A 23,456-nucleotide genomic window follows, 5' to 3' on the forward strand; every position below is an offset into this window, starting at 1 on the left:
GAAAGCCAAGCCAAAGACTTGCCATCAGATTTTGCCTGTAATACCTACAGATTTGGGTGGATTCTTCTCAAAGTCCTCAAAAATATTTCGAGGTTCCAGGCACCTGCCAGATAAGTTAGCTTCCTTACTTACCGGGTAATATTGCTGGAATCTCTGTAAACAAGGTACCAGGCCAATATTTCCAAGTGGCTTTATTCCAGAAAGTCCAATCTTTGTTCCCAAAGAGCTGTCTTGTCATATCTGAGCCTATATGTTTCTCTCAAAAATGTCATTCCAGTCAAAGCCTTGGTAATATAACCAACGTTTCCTATTGTGTCCTGTTATAAGGAGAATAGATTCTTACTGAACTTATGCAAATGCCATATTGCCATGAAAATAACTATACTTACTAAGAGTTTCCAAATTCTGGAGGGATCAGGTAGGGAGAAAAAAGATAAATGTTTCAATTTTGCTTACAAAGGTATAATTTCACCAAATTGCTATAAGTCATAATTAGCGTAAGAGAAAAAAGATTTCCTTTAACCTGACAGAACCAAACAAAACATCAAAAATCAGCAATATCTCAAATGAAAAGCCACAAATTATAATCATCCTCAGCTTCATTCAGTCCTGTGTAATTGATTCTTGCCCTTAATCTTATGGTAGCAGTTTTTTGAGGTCATCGGTTTCTCTTCTGCCTCCTCACCGCCCTGGGCTTCCCTGCGTGGCCCTGTGTGATGTGCTCTGCCTCTTGTTTCTAGGAACCTGTGAGTATAGACCTCTTCGTTCTTCATGACAGTCATTTCCAGGTCTGTGCGTCTTACCATACCAGGTTAACCAATTCCTGGGCGCATTTTAGAACATGCAGGGAGCATATTAAAACCTCCTTCCAAGGGCCTTGAGGTTCTACACAATTTGTCTCCATTTCTTTCTGACTCATCTCGTCCCAATGTAACCCCCGCAGATGCAGCTCCAGCGACAGCAGGCTTCTCGCTTTTCCTCAAACCCCCAGTGCTCTCCACTTTAGTTCCTCGTCCTAGGCGTTCTCTGTGTGAGACGCTGTTCCCTCAGATACCCACTTCGTGACTCCTTCACTCCTCAAAGTCTGTGCTCAGATGTAAATGTCTTATCAGGCCTGTCCCAGCCACGTTACTCAATATTGCAAAATAGCTCTCATTCCACTCTCCCACTAAGTCTTACCTGCTCTACTTTTTCTTATCTCCATAGTACTACCTCCTTTTAACCTTCTGTATTGTTTAGTTTTGTTGTTATTCTTTTTAAATTATTGGTTGTTAGGATGAAAGATCCTCAAGAATAGGAATATACTCTTTTTTGCATTGTTTAGAGAGGTGCCTGTCAAAAGATAGGCACTCAATAAATACTCATTGAATTAGTTAACAGGTAAATAAATATCCATAAACATAGTTTCAAATGGTTATGAGTGACAAAAGAGAAATACAACAGAGTGATGTTGGGGCGGAGGACTGCTTTAAAGTGAGGCGTCTGGGAAGGCGTCTTTGAGGAGGCAATGGTTCACAAGCGGAGTCCCGTCAGCTTGGACTACGTCTACAAGCCGGGTGGCAGCGACTCAGCACGGTATCCTTCACAGCACCTTGCAAAGTGTCTTCCCTCAGCTTCTCTAGGAAGTATTTGCAGAGTGAATGTTGAGTGGATTTTACCATGAGGCTACTAAATGCCCTGGGTCTCTTGGGACCCTTGTTAGGACTGTTGGGTCAAACTTGGCTGTTTATCCTCTAGTTCCCTGTCTCTGCTCCCAGAAACTAGTCTGTGGCTCCCGGGTAGGGGGCGTCTTCAGTTTCAGGGTGAGAGCTGTGGTTTGGGATTAAGATATGTTTGTGCTCCTGGTTCCATGAGAACAAGAGAGATTCTACAAGGAATGGAAGGAGGAGCTGACTGGAGCAGACACCTGGTAGAGGATGAGTCCCCCTTAAGTGACACTGGGGATGAACAGGATGCAGTAGCTTACAGAATTCCAGGCTCAGCACCCATTTATCACATTCCCTGCCAGAAGGAACCTGGGAGTTGGTGAGTTTTTCCGCCCACAGAGACCATTCATGGAGTTTGAGGAGAGAGCTCAGAATTATATTGCTTTCAACAATGCTCTGGGGTGAATTGCTCCACAGGCTAAACCAAAAATATTCGGGCTTCTGGGGTTCCCATGGTGTTTGATATTCATTCTGCCCCAGGCAGGCTACTCCCAACTGCCTCTTCTCAGCTTCTCTGCTTCTCCCCTCCGAGGCAAAATTACTGAGCCAGAGCTCAGGAACTAGGAGTGGGGACAGTGGCCCACTTCTCTCTGACACCCCAATTTAGGAGCTGAGGGATCATGGAGTAGGGGTGTCAGTACCCTCAAGTCTTTTCAACTACCCTCTCCTAGCGTGGAAACACTTCATTTTGGCAAGAGTGATAGGGTCCTGGTGTTCTCAGCAGCATGGTGCCCCAGGTAGGGCCTCCATCCCAGAAGTGCTGGCTGGATGGAAGAAGGGAGCCCCACCCTGGGACAATCCTGGTCAGGAATTTAACCTTAGCAACAAATAACTGGGGGCAGGATGAGAAATGCTGATCTCCTGCCCCTTCTGGGAAGATATCTCTCCAACTGGGAGTTGGGAGTGAGTGATCCTTGTGTTCTCGCCTGTACCACTGTGTAGTGAATCTTCTATCTCGCTGAATCGGGAGGCTTGAGGGAGAGTGAGCGCCTCAGTTCAAATACTGCAGACTCTCACTGTTCCTACGGAATTATCGATTATCTCGAATAAATGTTCTTCATTTGCTGTATATCCTTAGGAACATTTCCAGAGACATTAACATTTTTTGTTTTTGTTTGGTTGTTAATAATTTTCACCAGTTTCGCTGAGAAGTGAGTCCACAAAACTCCCCACATTGTTAAGCCAAAAGTCCCTCCTTGCTCTGTTTTAGTTTAATTTAAAAATTTTTAAACACTTTTAGATTTACTGTAAAGTGACAAAGATAGCATAGAGAGTTCCCATATAACCTCTACTCAGCTTCACCTCATGTTACTATCTTACAGATCTATGGCACATTTGTCAAAGCTAAGAAATTTACATTGATATAATACTGTTAAGTAAACTACAGGCACTATTTGGATTTCACCATTTTTTCCCCACTAATATCCTGTTGCAGGATCCCATCCAGGACACCAAGTCGCATTTAATCATCCTATCTCTTTAGTCTTCTCTCATCTCTGACAGTTGCTCTGTCGTGTCATTATTATTATTATATGTTTCAAGTGTACAGCATTATAATTCAACATCGGTATACACTACAAAGTGCTCACCACCACAAGTCTAGGAACCATTCATCACCATACAATGGACCCCCTTCAGCCGTTTCGCCCACTCCCAAACCCCTTTCCTCTCTGGTAACCACTAATCTATTGTATTTATGAGGTTTTATTTTATTTTATTTTGTTTGGCTCTGTCATTTCTTGTTTTTCTTCATTCAAACACTTTTGATGAGTACTTACCAGGTATTTTTATACAATGTCCCTCAATCTCATTGATCCCTTTTCATGAGTGGAGTTGTGGGTTTTGGGGAAGGACATTACAGTGGTGAACTGTCCTTGTTGAACCATACCATGTGGTGCATGATGTCAACATGACATCACTAATGACGCTGATCTTGATCACTTGGTTAGGGTGGTGACTGTCAGTTTCCTCCACTGTCAAGTTACTGTTTTTCTCTTTCCATTGATAAACAAATGGCAAGCAATAGGATATAACCACTCTGTACACCCCCACTTCTATGGAGTGCTCCGTTCCTTTGTGGAAGGACTGTCCCGGGCTATATGGTCCTCAAATCTGGCTCATAATAAACTCACCTCAATTTTGATTTATAGATTGGTTATGGATTATTTGCGTCAACACCCCACTTAGTCACTAAGTCCAGCCAATTCAAGGGAAAAGGAATCAAGCTCCACCATGTGAAGTAGGAGTATCTGTGTCTCACTTGGAACTCTTCTTCAGGAAGATGTCTTATCCTCCTTTTTTTATTTACACGAGAGCACTACTATTGTCCTTATTTTTAAAAAGTCAAATAGCAGTACTTATAAGAACTATGCGTGTTGTAATTCCCATTTTATACACGTGAGGGGGGTGAGAAAAGGAAGGTCAATTTCTTTGTGATGTATTTAGTAATCATCTGTGACAAGACAGCAGGTCAAATGCACACCATTTCCATTTTTGTAACTGTGTGTTTCCTCAATTCATTGGAAGCTGGATTTTAACTTTCTCACCTTCATAGTTGTGAAAAGAAAAAAAAGTCCCGGATGGTGACTTCTAAGACATTTCTCAATATAATTCTAGAAGGAATGTTACAATTCCTAACATAACTTTGTTCCTTTCTTCTCTGCGAGTTAGTGTTGGGTTGGTTCAGGGTTAACCCCCGTCCATTCCTTTCTCCATCTCCTCATTCTTTTGTTGGTCTCACCCAGTATCAAGACTTGAAAGTGCACGCTAACAACCCAAACTCATATATCCAGGCCTGAACCCTCTCCCAGTGTTCAAACAGGCTGAAGTGCATACAAGACACACACGCTGTGTGATCTTTTGTTTGTTTCAAAGATTTTATTTTTTCCTTTTTCTCCCCAAAGCCCCCCGGTACATAGTTGTATATTCTTCGTTGTGGCATGTGGGACTCTGCCTCAGCGTGGTCTGATGAGCAGTGCCATGTCCGCGCCCAGGACTGGAACCAACAAAACACTGGGCCGCCTGCAGCGGAGCGCGCAAACTTAACCACTCGGCCACAGGGCCAGCCCCACGCTGTGTGATCTTATAGACATTTCAAACGGACCATGCTCGAGACTGGAGTCCTGAGCTTCCTCCAAGTCGCCCCTACTTGCTGCCTCCCCACCTCAGGGGATGGCAAATCCACTCCTGCGGTGCTCCGGGCCAACTCCATCACTCAGGAATCCGTGCACGGCGTGGAGGCGGCTCTGGGTCACAGAAGGCCCAAGAGAGGCGGGTGCGTGGGTGCACGCCGCGCGGGAGGGAGACTTCCGGCGCCCTCCTCTGGCGGGTATTCTGACGGCTCATTCACCAGCATCCCCATAAGAGGATGCGGGGCGGAGACCACGCGCAAGGGAGTCCCAAGCCCAGCCGGGCCGGTTCCGCCCCTTTGCACTTGCCCCGACCCCGGGCGAAGGTGCCCGCCTCCTGAGCCTCGATTTCCCCGCGCGTAGAACGCACGGTCTCGCCCCCCCTTCGTTCCCCCGAATTGTTCCGACTGCGAAAAGGCGGGATGACACGGCGTTCGGGTCCTCGTGCGCACTTCAGCGGGAGAACACAGGCTCCGAAAGTTAACCCCGGCCGGTGGCTTGTAGGGGAAAAAAACTACACTACCCAGAAGGCTGTGCACCGGGCGTCTGCCGCGGGCTCTGGGCCAATGACGGCCCAGGACAGGAGCGTTTCCTGCGGCCCAGGCCGGCGGGGGCGGGCTTCCGGCCCTCCGATTGGTACGTCGTCTGCCTGTGCCGGGCCGGCCCTCCCCGCCTGTGGGGCCGTGGGAGAAGTGCCGGGGGCGTTCCCCAGGCCCGAGCAGGGAGGGGCGGCGAGGAAGGCGGGGTCCGCCTCTGCGTCTTTGCACGGGCCCGACACCCGGCCGCGTCCTCCGTGACGGGGGTGTCCCGTGAGCGCCCCCAGGGGCCCTGGCCTCTGTCCCCTGACGCGACGCCCTGGGTCTGGTGCGCCTTTCACGCCGGGGAAACGGAAGCTCGGAGGGCGACAGTCAGCCGAGGCCACCCCGCTCTGGGTACGGGGGTGGGGGGAGTGGCGGTCGGCTGAATCCTGAAGCCGCGTCTGTCGCCGCCGCTCCGGGCCCCGCGCTCTCCACGGGGGGCCATGATGGCGACGCCGTGGAGTGACCCGGCGCGGGTGAGTGGACGGCGTTTTCGGCATTGCCGCCTCTCTCCTGGTTCGGGGCGGGCTCCTGTGCGGGCTAGAGGCCAGCTGAGCCCCTCGATTTCTTTCTGTCCTTATCGTTTGTTCCCAGCAAGTGGCGCCGGGCTGTCCCTATCCGCAGTGCTGCAGCAGTGTCGGGTCTCTGGCGGGTGTTCAGTCGGTGCGGGAAGGATGAATGAAGCTTCCCTCCAAGGCCCGCGCCGCCGAGGCCTGCAGGTCCGGTCCCCCGCCCCCGCCCCCTGCCCCCGCCCCCTCTTCTGACCGTCCTTCTTCCCTGGCTCACGGGTCTTCAGACAAAGCCAGCTGGCCGTGCTCGGTTCCCTCTCATGCCCAGCCTTGGTCTTTGCGCTGGCCTCTGCCTGGGACGCTGTCCGTGTGTCTTCGCAGGGCCTCCCTCTCACATTCTGCTGACCTCCGCTCAGATGTCACCCATTTGGAGAGGCCTTTCCTGGCAGTTCAGGCTAAAATGACCCCTTCCCGGCTTGCTCATTCTCTGGCATTTCTGTGTAGGAAACCTGGCAACATTAAATAAGGGGGCATCGTGGAATCTGCCCAGGATGTTGTGGGAACAAAGAAGAAACAGTAATAAAAGAACCATAATAGCTGGCCTTCATTGAGTCCTTGCTGTGGGCTGACAGGCAGGCGTAATGTGTCACTTCGTTTAATCCTCGGCTCCTCAGAGTTAAGTTCTGGTACTATTACTGTTTTGCAGAAGTACGGCTTGAGACTTAGAGAGATTCAGTTACCTGGCCAAGTTCGCTGCAGCTCTTAAGCAGCAGAAGCTGACAACCAGTGTTTCACCACCACAACCTGTGTTTTTACCCTCATCTCCCTGAACAGTGGATAGGGAGGCCTGCGGGTGACACCTAAGGTAAACTCTGCAAGCAGAGTGGGCTTCCTTCCAGTGGTGGTCTTGGGCACCAGTGGGCGACGTGGTATTTCAGCAGGTGGAAATGTGTGGACAGAAAAAAGGTATATTGGTTGTTTAAGGGGTCCCCAGAGGACCTGTGGAGTTGCCATGGTTGCCCTCCCCTCCCATGTGCTGAGACATGTCCTAGGACGGCCAGACTGTGTGTCATTTGCTGAATGTTCCATCCTGCTCAGCCAGAACAGAAATGTGGCCAGTCGGAGGCCATTATTCTCATGGCCCAGCCTGCATTGTCCTCGGCAAGTCCTGTTTCCTAGTCCTGAAGTAGTCTGTCCTCAGGGATACGTGTTGTCAGGACTGAGGTAGGAAAAAGAAGTAATGGCTCCTTGTGGATTCTCCGAGGTGCAGAAGGTGACAGGAGCTGGTCCAGGCCCTGCCACTTCCCAAGCAGGTGCCAGCAACTCAGGTGACTGTCCTCCAAGGTGGGTGATAATGAGCCAGCTCCTCTGCCCATGTCTACAGAAATGTTTCCAGTGGTGGCAGAAATGAATGTAACTGCAAAATTTAGTTGAAATGCTTCATGTCTTTGGTAACTGTAGTTTTACTTTGCTAACTAATGGAGGAGTGTCGGCACTATGAAATTAGCCTCTAGACCAGAGGGAACTGAATTCAGATGCCGTCTCTGCTCAGAACACATGTAAACTTTGGGTGAACTGGTAGAGCTCCCTGGACTTCAGGTTCCCTACTGACGTGAAGATGATGGTGGTGTTGACCTCACGTGCTATGACCAGTCACCCTAGTGTTTCTTTTACAAGTATTTTTTCTTTAATTCTCATAACTATTATTGCTGAGTGAGAATTATTGTATTGATCCAGAAATCGACGTTCAGGAAATGAAGTGAGATCTCCAAGTTCACATAGCAGGCAAGTGTTGATTTTAATATTTTGGATTCAAGCCTCAGGAGTATGACTTCAGAGCTGGGAACTTTCAATCTCTTTAACACGACATGTAAAGCCCTCAGCACAAGGCTGGCACACAGTGAGGACCAATGAGTCTCAGGCGCTGTTGCTGTAATTACTGTATTGTTTTCATTATCATTATTATTCTTTCCTTTCATCTGACATGTTAGAGTCCTTACCATTCTGTCCCACACAGGATGGTGCTGACCGTGTCGTTCTCCATTGGCTCCTGCATAGGAGGCTTCTGTTCCCTACTCTGCTGTAATCAGTGCAAAGCAGTGTCCGCCTCCTGGAGCTTAGCACGGAGCTCAGTCCTTGGGAGGTGTTTGGTCTCATTGCACCTTCACCATCGAGAGAGACGGTCTTTGTTCTCATCCAACAGCCCTACGACCAACACTACTACCTCTCTTTGACTTTCCAGATGTCTGTGACCTTTGAGGATGTGGCCGTGACTTTTACCCAGGAGGAGTGGGGGCAGTTGGAGCCCACCCAGAGGACCCTGTACCAGGAGGTGATGCTGGAGACCTGCGGGCTCCTGGTCTCTCTGGGTAAGGCGTGCCCAACTCTGCCATGTGGAGGACCTGTCACCTTCTTCATTCCACCCTCTGGCTCCAGGCCTGGCTGCTTCAGAAGGCCTCTGTAGCCTGCCTGCCCTCCTCCCCACAACCTCAGTTGTTTTCTGGACTACCTCTTTCTGCATGGTCTCCTTATGTCTCACTTAGAGAGGGTTGAGCAAGAAATGCGGTTTGCCTTTGGTCACAGCCAAAGGAGAGGGATGTGTTGGGAGGAAATGAGGGTGTCTTGCAGAACCCAGAGGCAGGCATTCCAGCGAGGCTCCTTGATGGACTGGTATAGGAACCTAGAGAAGCTCGATTGTGCCCTGGCTTCTGGGTCTCTTGTCCTGGCTTCTCTCTGTGGGTCTGCTCGTGTCACTGTCTTTTCACAATGTTTTTTTTCGCCACACTTATTTTGCAGATGGTTGTTGTCACTTAGTTCTGCCTCTCTGAGGCCCACGCATTCCTTGCCTCTACTTCTTTCTGTATGTCTATATTGTCTCTATTCATGCTTCACTCGTTTAATTCTCCCAGCATGCCATCCTCTGCAAGTAAGGAAAATGGGGCTGTTGCAGTGTGTCCCTCATAAAGCTTAATCCGTTCAATTTAAAAGACGCATCTTCAGGGGCTGGCCTGATGGTGGTGTAGTGGTTAAATTCACATGCTCCGCTTCAGTGGCCTGGGGTTCGCAGGTTCAGATCCTGGCCACAGACCTAGCACCACTTGTTGAGCCACGCTGTGGCGGCATCCCACATAAAATAGAGGAAGACTGGCATAGATGTTGGCTCAGTGACAGTCTTCCTCAAGCAAAAAGAGGAAGATTGGCAACGGATGTTAGCTCAGGGCTAATCTTCCTCATACACAAAAAAAAAAAAGAAAGAAAAGACACGTCTTCATGTGAAAAGCTCTCTCCTGCATTTTTTGGTAGTGCAAGTTCTTTCTTTTGTAAAATGTTGATAAGAATAGATGCTGTTTGATGTTTATACAAATGTCTCTGTTTGACCAAATCACTGTATGAGAGCTCCAATTTTTTATTTTTAGTGGTTTATGAAATGCTAAAGTCTGATGTCATCAGGTCTGCCCCTCCCTGTGGCCCCTGTTTCCTGGGGATTGAATCCTCCTGCTCACATCTTTCTCACCACCATAGCCCACTTGGTCTGAAGCTGCTAGACCCACACAGGAGCATTGCTGGTCCTCTTTTGTGTAGCACTTGGCAGACATGGGTCTGGTGCCACAGCCCGGATATCCAATCCCCACTCTGCTGCTTGTGAACTGTATATTCCTGAGCAAGTTACTGAACCCCTCTGTACCTCAGGTATCTCATAGATAAAGTGAGGTAATATAGTATCTATTTCACAGGGCTATTGTGAGGGCAAATGGTTTGGAACAATGGGACATTTAGACCATTGGAGCATTTAGACCATTGATGTTCCAAGTGATTATTGATATAGTTGAAGGAATATCTACATATTTGTTACTGTTTTCTATTGGTCATCCTTGTTCTTTGTTCCTATTTTTGTCTTCTGTTCTTTTTCTCGTTTTGCTGTTCAGTTGAGCATTTCATATGATTCCGTTTTCTCTTCTTTCTTAGTGTATGAGTTATAGTTTTTTTTCCCTTACTTTTTTTAGTGGTTGCTCTAGAGTTTGCAATATACATTTACAGCAAAGTCCACTTTCACATAACACTATGTACTACTTCACAGGTAGTGTGAGACTTTATAACAAAATAATCCTAATTCCTCCTTTCTATTCTTTGTATCATTGCTGTCGTTCATATCACTTCTATATAAGCACAGGTAAGCATGTATATACACCCGCACACACCAGATATATACATAAGTGTACACAGTCGAGTACATTGTTGCTATTATTATTTTGAACACACTGTTATCTCCTAGATAAGTTAAAACAAATAAAAGTTATTTTATCTTCTTATTCCTTCTTTGATATTCCTCTTTTGTTTATGTAGATCCAAGTTTCTGACCTATATCATTTTACTTCTCTCTAAAGAACTTTTAACATTTTTTGTAAGGCAGGTCTGATGCCAACAGATTCCTTTAATTTTTGTTTCTCTGGGAAATTCTTTTTTTTTAAAGATTTGCTTTGCTTTTCTGTTGTTTTTTCTTTTTTCTTTTTTTTCTACTTTTTCTCCCCCAATCCTCCCAGTACCTAGTTGCATATGTTTTAGTTGTGGGTCCTTCTAGTTGTGGCATGTGGGACACTGCCTCAGCATGGCCTGATGAGTTGTGCCATGTCTGTGCCCAGGATTGGAACCAGTGAAACCCTGGGCTACTGAAGCGGAGCGTGCAAACTTAACCACTCGGTCACGGGGCTGGCCCCTCTCTGAGAAATTCTGTATTTCTCCTTCACTTTTGAAGGGTAATTTCACAGGGTACAGAATTTAAGGCTGGTGGGATTTTTCTCTGAACACTCTAAATAGTTCTTTCCACTGTCTTCTTGCTTGTATGATTTCCGAGGAGAAATCAGATATAATTCATGTCTGTGTTCCTCTGTAGGTAAGGTGTCTTTTCCCTCTGTCTTCTTTTGGGACTTTTTTCTTTATCTTTGATTTTCTGTAGTTTTAAAATGACATACCTACCTAGGTGTGGTTTTTTTTGCTTTTGGGGTTTTTTTTGGGCATTTATCCTGCTTGGTGTTCTCTCCACTTCCTGTATCTGTGGTTTGTTGTCTGACATTAATTTGAGGAAATTCTCAGTCATTATTGTTTCAAGTAGTTCTTCTGTTTTGTTGTCTTTTCTCTTTCTGTTATTTTCATTACTTGTATGTTACACCTTTTATAGTTATCCCACAGTCCTTGGATAATCTGTTCTGTTTTTTTCAGGCTTTGTTCTCTTTGCTTTTCTATTTTGGAGGTTTCTGTTGATACATCCTCAAGCTCATAGATTTCTTTCTTCAGCCGTGTGCAGTCTACAGATAAGCCCGTGAAAGGTGTTCTTCAGTGGTTTTGATCTGTAGCATTTCTTTTTGGTTCGTAATTAGGATTTCCATTTCTCTGCTTACTTTGCCCATCTTTTTTTGTGTACTGTCTACTTCATCCATTAGAGCCCTGAGCATGTTGTTTTAAATTCCCAGTCTGATAATTTCAACATCCCTGACATGTCTGGTTCTGATGCTTGTTCTGTCTCTTCAAATTGTGGTTTTTGCCTTTTGGTATGACTTGTAATATTTTCTTGATAGACAGACATGATGTGGTGGGTAAAAGGAGGTGCTGTAAATAGGCCTTTAGTGATGAGGTGGTGAGAGGTGGGGAGAGGGCAAGATGTTCTGTGGTCCTAGGATTAGGGCTGGGCTTTCACTGAGCCACTGCCTCAACTGTAACTGTCACGAATGTTCCTCAGTTTTTTCTCTGCCTGTTAGGTAGGACAAGATGGCTATAGTTGACTGGAGTTGGGTATTTTCCTTCCCCAGGTCAGTTAGGCTCTGATAAAACCCCAGCGGTGTAGGCTCCGGGTAACTAGCCTCTCCTGAAGGCAGGCCTTGTTAAGAACAGAGTGCTGTGGTGTGTTTCAAAATTAGTTCTGTTTCCTTCCCCCTGCCAGAAGCTGAAGGGGCTTTTTCTCTTCTATTTACTGTGTGAATCTGGTTGAGCTCCTGGAGGTAAATCTCATAATACTGTGAGGGCTCCCCCATGACTGTGTCCCCCTGCAGTGTTTTTACTCTCAGCGTTGTTCACACCAAGCCTCTAGCCTTTCATTCATTACATTTCAGATTTGCTATCCTGGCACTGGTTCCATGGCTTTTCTGCTCACAGGTCTCTGCTCCTGTGCCATGACTGCCCATGTTCACTGCCTATCTCTCCAGTCTTGGAGATAGCAGTTTGCCCTGTGTCCTCCCGTCTGTTACTGATCCAAGAAGAGTTGATTTTTTAGTCTGCTCAGCTTTTCACTTGTTAGGATGGAGTGGTGACTTCCAAGCTCCTACATGCAGAACTGAACCCAGAAAGTTCCCTAAATATTAGTTTTTGGCTTACTGTTAGGATTAAAAATCCCATGGCAACATGGCAGACCGATGAAGCACATGAACTCACAAGCCACAGTTAAGTGAAGTCTTCTCAGGAAATGATATTTGAGCTGAGAGCCAAAGAGAGTTGGCTGGATGGAGCAAGATGAGGAGAGAACAGCATTTCAGGTAGAAGGGCTGATGTGTGCAAAGGTCCTGAGGTCAGAGGGGCATGACTCCTGACAGAGCTGAAGGAAGGTCTCATTTATCTTTCCACTGCCCTCTGGCAGACATCAGTGAACATTTTCTTAGCGAGGACTGATGAGTCTGAGCTTTGGTTCAGGATCTGCCAATGAGCTTTCTGTGGGTCCTGGAACCTCTGCCGTTGGTTTCTCTACAGAGTCTTTACCCATATATTTGTCAGTATGTGTTTGGCTACATGACAGACCAGCTCAAACAGTCTTCACCCTGAAGAAATTTATTATCTTGCCTAATAAGAAGTTCAAAGGTGGTGCTGGCTCTCAGGTTGGTGGGTGGCAACCCGGTTATCTGTTTCTTTGCTTCCTCTCCTTGATCCTGATGCTCAGGATGGTTCCCTCACAGAAGTCACAAGATGCTTCAGGATGACAGGAGCTGCAGGCACCTCGTTCATTGCTTCTGGAATAAGGCTTCCTCTTTACTCAGAGTGGCTGGCATAGGTGACCTGCCTGCCTCAGACTACCGATGATCAGGGATGCCATTTGTGAGATGATGGAAACCAGGGCTTTTTAACCTACCGGGCGGGCTGCCATCACCGGGGGTGTGTTTAAAGTCGGCTGATACCCAGGCCTCCCCAAGAGATTTTGTTTGAAGTGGTCTACGGTGGCAGCCAGGCACCCAGGCGTTAGGAGGTGCAGGGAGGTTGAGGCCCCTGACTTGGAGTCATTAGAAAGCATCCTCAGGAAATATGTCTGAGCAGTGCTGGGACTCTATAGGGTAGAGATCAAAGGGAATTGGTGCTGGGGTTTTTGCAGTTCATTTCCAAGTCCCAGCATTTTGTTTGCACGGATGGGAGCAGCTCCATTCCCAGGTCTCCTCCAAATCCTGAAGTCCCAATCTAGAGCGAGGAGTTTCTTCTCACTAAAATCCCCATGTCCTCTTCCTTTCTCTGTGAACAGGCTGTCCTTTACCCAAACCAGAGCTGATCTACCAGTTGGAGCACAGCCCAGAGTTATGGACGTTGAAGAGAGGCCTCTCCCCAAGCTCCTGCACAGGTGGGTGCCAGCAGCTGGCCAGTGGGGGTCACAGCAGCTTGCAGACAGCGCGACGACCACAGCGTCTGGAATTTGTGGCAGTTCCCTTGTTGCGGACTTTCTGGAGGCTTGGGGTCCATGGAGCCTTTTAACCTGGGGTCCCTTTGCCCCCTTCCCTCCCCTCCTCCCCATCACACTCTTTCCTGCTCCTGGGGGTATGTAGGTAAGTTCAGGCTCTCAGCTCCAGCTGCTTGGGCTTAAAAAAACAATAGCTGTGACACACAGCAGCCTTGTGGCCCTGAGGAGCTCGCACCTCTTGCTGTGCCTTTGTATATGAGATCAGCCAGGGTAAACCTCACTGACAAGCTGTTTCCAAGTCTTGGTGGCTCAGTGTATGAAAAGTATTTTCCTCACACCAAGGACCATGTGGGTCAGCAGAGAGCTGGGTACCACGCAGTTATTCAGGGACCCAAGTACCTTCTGTCATCAACATGAGACTTTAAGGTGTCCTGGCGTCCTCCAGCTGGCAGAGGGGAAACGACAGAAAATGGAAGATGTCACACTGACTCTCACACACATTATTCCCCTCCCTTTCCACTGACAAGACATTTGGCCTCACTTGGGTGCCTTGGGCTGGGAAATGAGGCTGAGCTGTGTGTCCAAGGAGAGGAGCAAAGTGTTGGGTGAGTGTGGTCTGCTACACTCAGTCTGTTCCTGGAAAATGCTAGTCATAATAGCTTTTGTGTCATTGGGTTGTTTGAGGATGTAATCGATTATCATGAATCTGCTTCGCACTGGGCCTAACCCGTGGTGAGTGGCTCAGCAAAAGTAAGCTATTACTATTATTCACATCATGCTGTTAGTCCTGTTGGGTAATGAGACTCTCTCACATTTCCTTCTGAACTTGAAGGAAGCAAGGCCTTTCCAGCTACACTCTGCATCCCACCCTGTCCCACCTTCTCCCTCCACCCCTCCTCTGGGTGTCAGTCAGAAACTCAGCAGCACTCCCTTGTTCCCTGTCGTCCTGCCCCTCCTGTTTAATAAAAACCTCAAGGTGACAGTTGACCTTCTCTCCCCACATCTGAACTGCTGAGGCGCTGGGGCCATCATGTGTGGTGATTGGTGCCACCACAGAGTCATGCTGTCTCCCTTCTATTTGTCCCTTGGGCTGCTCAGCCAGCCTGTGTCTTTGATCATCCTCTCCATAGCCCCTCAGAGTCTGTTCCAAACTTTCACCCTTGTCCTGAATCCCACATCTCCTGTGAATGTGGAAAAGGCCCCTCTCGCTCAGTATGCCTGGGAGGAAGCTGATGATCTTTCCTGCTCCTCCCACCTGCCCTGCAGGTTAGAAGGCTGGGTACAGCCCCTGACAGCTCCTCAACACGTCCGTCTCCACCAACTCCTGCATCCAGACAAATCCAACTCATGTCCATCTTACGTGCAAGTCTCTTGACGCCATCACCTCCACCACCCACAGGAGACCCATCCCCAGTCTCTGTCCAGGTTTACATCTTCTACCTGGGTGATGCCAGCACACTCTGAGTGGTCTCCCCACATCTCTTCTGTGGCTCTGATCTGCCCTGTCTTCCACACCAGTTCCTCCAGCCGCTCACATCTGGTTCCAGGCCTTCACTGCTCCCCCAACCACTGATGTCTCCACATGTTTTCATGGCGAAAACACAGTGTACGTCCTTGTGTTGCTTGATCCTCAGCCCTTACACATTCATCTCAATCTCTCACGTGTAGCTTCCCTTCTCGCTGTCCTAGAGGAGGCCTTGCTCTGGACCATGGCCAATTCCCACACCAGAGTCTAGATCATACGTTTTTAGGGAACTTGCCTCTTCACTTCTTTTCTGCCTCTTCTGCAACTATCCATTGTCTACTCAACAGAAAAATATGCTCAGTTGCCTCACACTTGGGGAAAGTAAATAAAAAATACTTATGCCTCGGGGCTGGCCTGGTGGCCTAAAGGTTAAGTTTGTGCACTCCGCTTTGGTGGCACAGGGTTCACCGATTCAGATCCCAGGCACCAACCTACACACCACTTATCAAGCCATGCTGTGGCAGGAGTCCCAGGTATGAAATAGAGATAAATGGTCACAGATGTTAGTTCAAGGCCAATCTTCCTCAGCAAAAAGAGGAAGATTGGCAGTAGATCTTAGCTCAGGGCTAATCTCCCTCCAAAAAAAAAAAAAAATGCTTATGCCTCTCTAATGACTTCATGCTGTCATTGACTGTACTTTCCCTGTACAATTTATTTTCTTGGAGAACTTGTCTCATTCTTGCAAGAGATGTCTACACTTGTGTTCCATACCTCCCATTGTCTATTATTTTACTTTTGGAACGAAGTGTAACTCATATGCTGTTTTGTGGAGAAATCTTCAGAAGTCAGCCGGATGAATTTTTGTATACGTATAAACCCGTGTAACCACCACCTGGGTCAATATATAGAATATTTCTAGCACCTCATCAGGGTTTCCTGCCCTCAGTAGCCCCTTCTGCTAGGTAAGCCCTATGTAGACTGTCAGCATAGATACAGTTTGACTGTTGAACCCCACAGTATCCTGTCTGTCATATCTGTCTTCTTTTGACCATCATAGTGTCTGTGAGGTTCTTCTCATGTGGTTGTGTACAGTTGGCGTTTGTTCGCTCTTGATAAAGCATAATATCTCATTGTGTGAAAAACTGTGCTCATTTCTCCATTCCCCTCTTGATGGGCATCCCTGTTGTTTTCAACCTAATTCTGCTTGTTATGTTTTTTGGTGTATGTAAGCACTGATTCTGGTTAGGAATATATCCAGGTCTGTGTACAGGTCAAGTTACGGAGTAGGAGTATGTTTAGCTTTAGTAGGAACTGCCAAATTCTTCTGCAGAGCGGCTGCACCTTTTCACATTCCCGGCCTTCAGGGAGGGTCCTCTGCACTACAGCACTCAAATGTTCCTTGTACGTCACTGCTTTGCTCCCCATTTTCAAATACAGCAGCGGCCATAGTAGTAGTTACTGGACTCTGCTGTGGTGTCCAGCACCATGCTGAGCGCTCTACAGGCATTTTCTCATTTAACTCTCGCGACAACCTGTGAGGCAGGAACTGAAAGTTAGGTTTTCAGACAAGGAAATTGAGACAGGATTGGCTGAGTAATTTGTCCAGTGTCAGCTGACTCGGTTCAGGCAGAGTTTGAGCTGAGGTGTTCTGGCTCCAGAGCTGACACTTGACCTCCATGCCACGTGAGCTCACGACATAGCACAGGCTTTTCAGATGGTCTTGCGCTTGAGCATTTGGCCCTCTGGGTCCTCTGCCCCTGTTCTCACTGGACCTTTGTTCTCTTTTTACTCTGGTCACTACTTTAATGTTGGCTCATCAGGCATCTCGTGACCCTTTCTTCTTACTCTTAAATACTCTCCAAGGTTAATCCATACATTCTTAGACCTTCAATTATGTGCTTCCTAGTTAGGTTCCAGCTGAATATTATTTGACTAACCTATAACAAAAACTTAAAGCTCATGTGTGTTGATTTTTCAGTTGGCATCTGGCACCATCCTGAATATGGTATATGCGATGTTTCACCTGATCCTCACAGCAGTTCTACAAGGCAGCCTCTCTTTTTAGCTTTATTCTTTAGAAGAGAAAATGAAGGCTTATAGAATTTGAGTGCATTGCCAGGTGCCAGAAAGCTAATATTGAGTTCTTCTGGAACTCAATAAGTTTTTGTGTCTAGGGATTTTGTGGTCAGAGACCATGATCTTAATCATAATAGTCATATGACTTCCTACTTTTGTTTAGTGGACCTCAGGTAGAGATTTCGTTTAATCATAAACCTTGGTTTGTGACACATTGTTATCACTGATTTATGAATGACCTTGATTAATTGATATATTAATTACATTATTTATTTATTCATTCATTCCTTTTTGAAATAATACACTTAACATCACCAAACTCCAGAATGAGAATGTTACTCATACTTTGCTGTCTTAGTTTGGGCTGCTATAACAAGAATGCCACAGACTAGGGAGCTTAAACAACAGACATTTTTTTCTCACAGTTCTGGACGCTGGAAGTCCAAGATCAAGGTGCTGGCAGATTTGGTGTCTGATAAGGGTCTGCTTCCTGATGTGCAGAGGTGTGTCCTCACATGGCAGAGAGAAGCAGCAAGCTCTCTTGGTGTTTTCTTATAAGGACACTACTCCCCTCTTGGAGGATCCACTCTCAACAACCCCATCCTCATGCACTGCAGTTCCCTGATTACTGGGAGACTCTGCCTTTGTTCATTCTATTTCCTAAGGCTGAAATGGCCTTCCCACTTTCTTTATACAGCAACTTTACCTCTCCAGGAGGACTCAGCTCATAAGGCACCCTGTCTGGGAGCCTCCCTGACCTCTTCTGTCTCCCATCTAAGCTGCATTAGGTGCCCCTTCACTGGCCTCTTGTAGCACCTTGAGATGTTCTTGCTTTGAGCAAACTCACCATGTCCCATGTCATCATTACTCTACCCAACCCTCATCTCCAGACAGTCTGTCCCCCATCAGTCCTGTCCCTCTGGGTTTCATCTCTAAAGGTTTCAAGAGTCCAAGACCAAAAAGAAAGAAGTTGCAAACCTGCGTTTCAGAGATTTGAAAAAACAGCAGGTGCAAGCCTCTATTTTCATCTTCTTGTTCTCAGTGAAGTGGTGATTTCATTTATTTTATGTTGCCATCTCTACTGAGCCCTTTTGTATATTATATTCCCTTCAGGTGAGAGCACAGAACCTGAGACCACAGAACCTAGTCCTTCTCACCTGGCCTTGTCTGAGGACGTCTCACCCCAGGAACACCTGACTCAGCGAGCCCCAGGGGACTCCCAGGAGGGGCAAGGCAAGGATCAGGATGAGCTATTGGAAATTCTGGAAGGCCACTCCAGACCAGAGATAGACCTCCAGAGGGACATGCTCCCTGGGAAAATGAGCCCTGAACGTGATGGTTTAGGGACAGATGATGGTCTATACTCAAGGATTGTATGGGAGCGAGTCTCTCCAGATGTTATCTATGAACGTGACTCACACGGACCAGCAAAAGATCCCTCAATCCACGAAGAGAAACATCCCTATAAGTGTGAGGAATGCGGGAAAGTGTTTAACAAGAACTGCTTCCTTGTTCGACATGAGCAGATTCACACTGGAGTGAAGCCCTATGAATGCACAGAGTGTGGGAAAACTTTTAGCAAGAGCACACACCTTCTCCAGCACCACATGATCCACACTGGGGAGAGGCCCTATGAGTGCATGGAGTGTGGGAAGGCCTTCAACCGCAGGTCACACCTCACCAGGCACCAGCGGATTCACACTGGAGAGAAGCCTTATATGTGCAGCGAATGTGGAAAGGCCTTTACCCATCGCTCCAATTTAGTCTTGCATAACAGAAGCCACACTGGTGAAAAACCCTTTGTGTGCAAAGAATGTGGGAAAGCCTTTCGAGATAAGACAGGTTTTCTTCGACACTACATCATCCACACGGGGGAAAAGCCCTTTGAGTGCTTGGAGTGTGGGAAGGCCTTCAACCGCAGGTCACACCTTACATGGCACCAGCAGATTCATAGCGGAGAGAGACCATTCGAATGCAACGAATGTGGGAAAGCCTTTTGTGACAGCACAGACTTGATACAACACTACGTCATTCACACCGGAGAGAAGCCATATAAGTGCCTTGAGTGTGGGAAGGCCTTCTATCGCAGGTCACACCTCAAGCAGCACCAGAGGAGTCATACTGGGGAGAAGCCCTATGAGTGCACTGAATGTGGAAAGGCCTTTACCCACTGCTCCACTTTTATCTTGCATAAAAGGGCCCACACTGGAGAAAAACCCTATGAATGCAAAGAATGTGGGAAAGCCTTTAGCAATCGGTCAGACCTCATTCGACACTTCAGCATCCACACTGAAGAGAAGCCGTATGAGTGCATGGAGTGTGGGAAGGCCTTCAACCGCAGGTCATACCTCACAAGACACCAGCGGATTCACAGTGGAGAGAAGCCCTATGAATGCATAGAGTGCGGCAAGGCCTTTTGCCAGAGGGCAAACCTCATTCGACATGCCATTATCCACACTGGGGAGAAGCCTTTTGTGTGCACTGAATGTGGAAAGGCCTTCACCTACTGCTACACTTTTATCTTGCATAAAAGGGCCCACATTGGAGAAAAACCTTTTGAGTGCAAAGAATGTGGGAAAGGCTTTAGCACTAGGAAAGACCTCATTCGGCACATCAGCATCCATGCTGGAGAGAAGCCCTTTGAGTGCATGGAGTGTGGGAAGGCCTTCAACCGCAGGTCAGGCCTCACAAGGCATCAGCGGATTCATAGTGGAGAGAAACCCTATGAATGCATGGAGTGCGGGAAATCCTTCTGCTGGAGCACAAGCCTCATTCGTCATTCCATCATCCACACTGGAGAGAAGCCCTATGAGTGTAGTGAGTGTGGAAAGTCCTTCAGTCGAAGCTCATCCCTCACTCAGCATCAGAGGGTTCATTCTGGGAGAAACCCTGTCAGTGTGGCAGAAGTGGGAAAACCCTTCCCAAATGGGCAATCCTCAGTCATCCTCTAAGAACTCCTACTGGGGAAAGACTTTGAATGTAAACACTGAGGAAAATCTTTTGCCAGAGGAAACATCTTACTCAGAATCTGATCATTCATACCAAAGAGAAACCCCTCGGTTTTCTTCTCTGTGAGAAGCCCTGTTGCAGGATATCAGTTGTCATCTGAAGAGTCATATTGGAAATTGACCCAGCCTAGAGTCTTATTCCACGTCTGAGATTCATCCAGGAGAGTAATCCAGTCTTTATTGTGCTCTTAGCAAAACCTTCAGCCACATCTTTCTCCTTAGTTTACACTGCAGTGTTATCTCAGGAATATTTAAACAAAGAAGGAGAAGACATGGAAGAGAAAAGAGAAAGAAATGCAAGCACAGCTTCTCTCAGACTTCTGTGACCAGCCTGTGGCAATTTGTCATCCCTTAGTTGATTCAGGGAGAGGGGAGTGTTGTTCAGAGACAAGGCCTTACACCCTTCATTTGTCTTGTATAGACATTCACTTCTGTCCGTTGTCAGGACAGTCAGACAGTTGAGGGCAGGTCTGGAAACATTTTTTGAATGCCTTTGTTCTATAGCATTGTCTCAACCCTTGAGTGGCATAAGTCTTCATGAGAAATATGAGAAAATAACTTTAATATTTAAGGAGATAAAGATATACATATGAATGGGTCCATTATACCGCACACTTAAGACTGATATTTTTAAAAACATGTTTCTTCATGTATCTTTAACCACCCAACATTCATGCTTGATCTACTTATTTTTTTTCTTTATTTTTCTGTGGGGTGAGGATGACAGTGTGGCTAGGCAACCTTCCCAGATGAATCCTGATTCTCCCCTCTTATTATGGTTTCTGAGCTTCTTCAACCCTCTTTAGAGAGGTTTCTCCAACAGTTTTCTAGGGGTCGAATTAGAGCCAAAACAAAACACATAGCTAAAATAAGTTGAAGGATAGTGATAAACTCAGAAAAACAAACACACAGATCATTTTTAATGTTATAAAAGATGATGTGAAGATTCACTGTCAAGTAGAGCGACTAGAATTTAAGAGGTGAGGTGGGCATGTGTGCAGGCAGGTACATGTGTGCTGCATAGTTGTCACCATGGGCATAGTCCTGGTGTAGTGACTAAAGACTAGAACCTTTTATCAGGGTATTTTAGAATTCCTCCTTTGGTGTTTTTTGGAACTACGTGTGATAGTATTCCCTCACGTTAAAAAATATACTCTAAGAAAGATGTAAAAATAATCCTGTATTCACTTTGAACCCTCCTCAGGGCCGCTTAAATGACCACGCATGTAGTTTCGTATTGCCATTGTAGGCCCGGTCATTTTTGTTGTGTTAATCCATAGCATTATCGTGAAGTCTCCTCTTCATCCTTTTCATGTCATGTCTCAGTAATCTTCAGCAAGCTGTAGGTCCTGAATATTTTCTCCTAAAAGTTTTATCGTTTAACCTTTACATTTAAAACTCTGCGTGTTGAGTTAAGTTTTGCCTTACCATGTGAGCTTTAGACTGAGTTTCTTTCCTTTTTTCCTGAGGATGTTTAGTTGTTCCAGCATATTTGTTAAACAGACTATCTTATCTCCACTGAATTGCCTTTACTACTTAGTCAAAAATCAGTTCAGCGTATTCATGTTGGTCTGTTTCCCCATATTATAGCCTTGATCTGTGTGTCTAAACTTCTGCCAGTACCACACTATCATGAATACTATAGCTATCACTAAGTCTTAAAATTGGGTAAAATGATTCCTCCCTCTTTATGTTTTTAAAAATTGCTTTAGCTTTCCATATCAGTTTTTTTCTTTGGCTTTCCATATAAATTTTATCATGGGCTTGTCTATATTTACAAGACATCTTGCTGTGATTTTGATATAAATGGCATTATTCCATGGATCATTTTGTTGAGATTTGGCATCTTTATTATGTTGAGTTTTCTAGTCCATGAATGAGGTATGTCTCTCCACTTGTTTAGATCCTCTTTGGTTTATTTCATTAGTGTTTTTTAATTTTTCAGCTTATAGATCCTGAACATATTTTGTTAGATTTTTGTCTTAGGTGCCTCTTTTTGGAGTCATGTGGGGGAGGATTTTTTCCCCCCTGAAAGATTGGCACCTGAGCTAACATCTGTTGCCAATCTTCTTTTTTTTCCTTCTTCTCCCCAAAACCCCTAGGACATAGTTGTGTATTCTAGTTGCAGGTCCTTCTGGTTGTGCTCTGTGGGACACTGCCTCAGCATGGCCTGATGAGCAGTGCCATGTCCGTACCCAGGATCCAGACCTGCGAAATCCTGGGCCGCCAAAGGACAGCATGCAAACTTAACCACTCAGCCACAGGGCCAACCTCATGAGTTTTTAATTTTATTTGGCACGTGGTCATTGCTGTTATAAGAGAAAGATAATTAATTTTTATGTGTTGTCCTTGTATTTTGTGACCTTACTGAACTCACTTATTCTGGGAGGGTTTTTGTGGTTTTTGTGAGGAAGTTTGGCCCTGAGCTAACATCTGTGCAAATCTTCCTCCATTTTCTATGTGGGTCATCACCACAGCGTGGCTTGATGAGTGAAGTGTAGGTCCGTGCCTGGGATCCGAACCTGGGCTACTGAAGCACAGTGTGCAAACCTAACCACTATGCCACTAGGCTGGCCCCCTCTAGCAGTTTTTTTTGTAGATTCCTTGGGATTTTCTTCATAAACAATAATATCAGCAGATAGCAAACATCTTATTTCTTTTTCCTAATTTGTATCCCTTTTATTTCCCTTTCCTATCTTTACAGTACGCTAGTACACTAGCTAGAACTTCCAGTACAATGTTGAATAGAAATGGTAAGAGGACACACTTACCTTGTTCTTAGTGTTGGGGAGAAAGCTTTCAGTGTTGACCATTAAATATGATGATAGCTGTGTGTTTTTATGTAGATCTTTTTATCCAGTTTGGAAAGTTTCTCTCCTAATTTGCTAAGAGCTTTCATTATGAATGGGTGTTGAGTTTTGTCAGATACTTTTTCTCCTTCAATTGTTGTGATTTCAGTAGCCTTTTGATGGGATGGATTGCTTTGACTGGTTTTTGAATGTCGAACCAGCCTTGGATCCCTGCAATATACCCCACCAGGTCACGAAATATAATTCTTTATATATATGTGTTGCACCATTTCATTTGCTAATATTTTGTGGAGGAATTTTGTGTCTAAAATCATGAGCGTGTTGGTCTTTAGTTTAATTTTTTTGTACTGATATTGGTGTCTGAGTAATAATGGCCTCCCAGAATGAACTAGGAAGTGTTCTTCCTCTCTCTCTTTTTTTTTTCTGAATGAGATCTTGTAGAATTGGTGTTATTTCATCTTTAAATGTTTGGTAGAATTCTCCAGTGAAACCATTTGGGCCTGGAGATTTCTCTTTTGGATGCTTTTAATT

At 46.1% G+C, this 23,456-nt stretch overlaps 1 protein-coding gene across 3 annotated transcripts; it reads left to right on the forward strand.

The window, feature by feature from the left end:
- Positions 1-5,469: 5,469 nt before the first annotated feature.
- Positions 5,470-23,181, forward strand: LOC103541979 (zinc finger protein 543-like). Of its 3 annotated transcripts, XM_070633498.1 has the most exons (6): positions 5,470-5,888; positions 6,007-6,131; positions 6,628-6,786; positions 8,164-8,290; positions 13,414-13,509; positions 18,221-23,181. In XM_070633498.1, the coding sequence occupies exons 4-6, from the start codon at positions 8,164-8,166 to the stop codon at positions 20,056-20,058; spliced, it is 2,061 nt and encodes a 686-aa protein (XP_070489599.1). In that variant the 5' UTR covers positions 5,470-5,888; positions 6,007-6,131; positions 6,628-6,786; the 3' UTR covers positions 20,059-23,181. The 3 variants fall into 3 exon arrangements, with proteins under 3 accessions (XP_070489599.1, XP_008507100.2, XP_070489598.1); XM_008508878.2 differs by lacking the exon at positions 6,007-6,131 and having other exon boundaries at positions 5,558-5,888; XM_070633497.1 differs by lacking the exon at positions 6,628-6,786 and having other exon boundaries at positions 5,751-5,888.
- Positions 23,182-23,456: the final 275 nt, after the last annotated feature.

This window comes from Equus przewalskii, chromosome 9 (genome assembly GCF_037783145.1).
Source record: "Equus przewalskii isolate Varuska chromosome 9, EquPr2, whole genome shotgun sequence".
Taxonomy (NCBI): domain Eukaryota; kingdom Metazoa; phylum Chordata; class Mammalia; order Perissodactyla; family Equidae; genus Equus; species Equus przewalskii.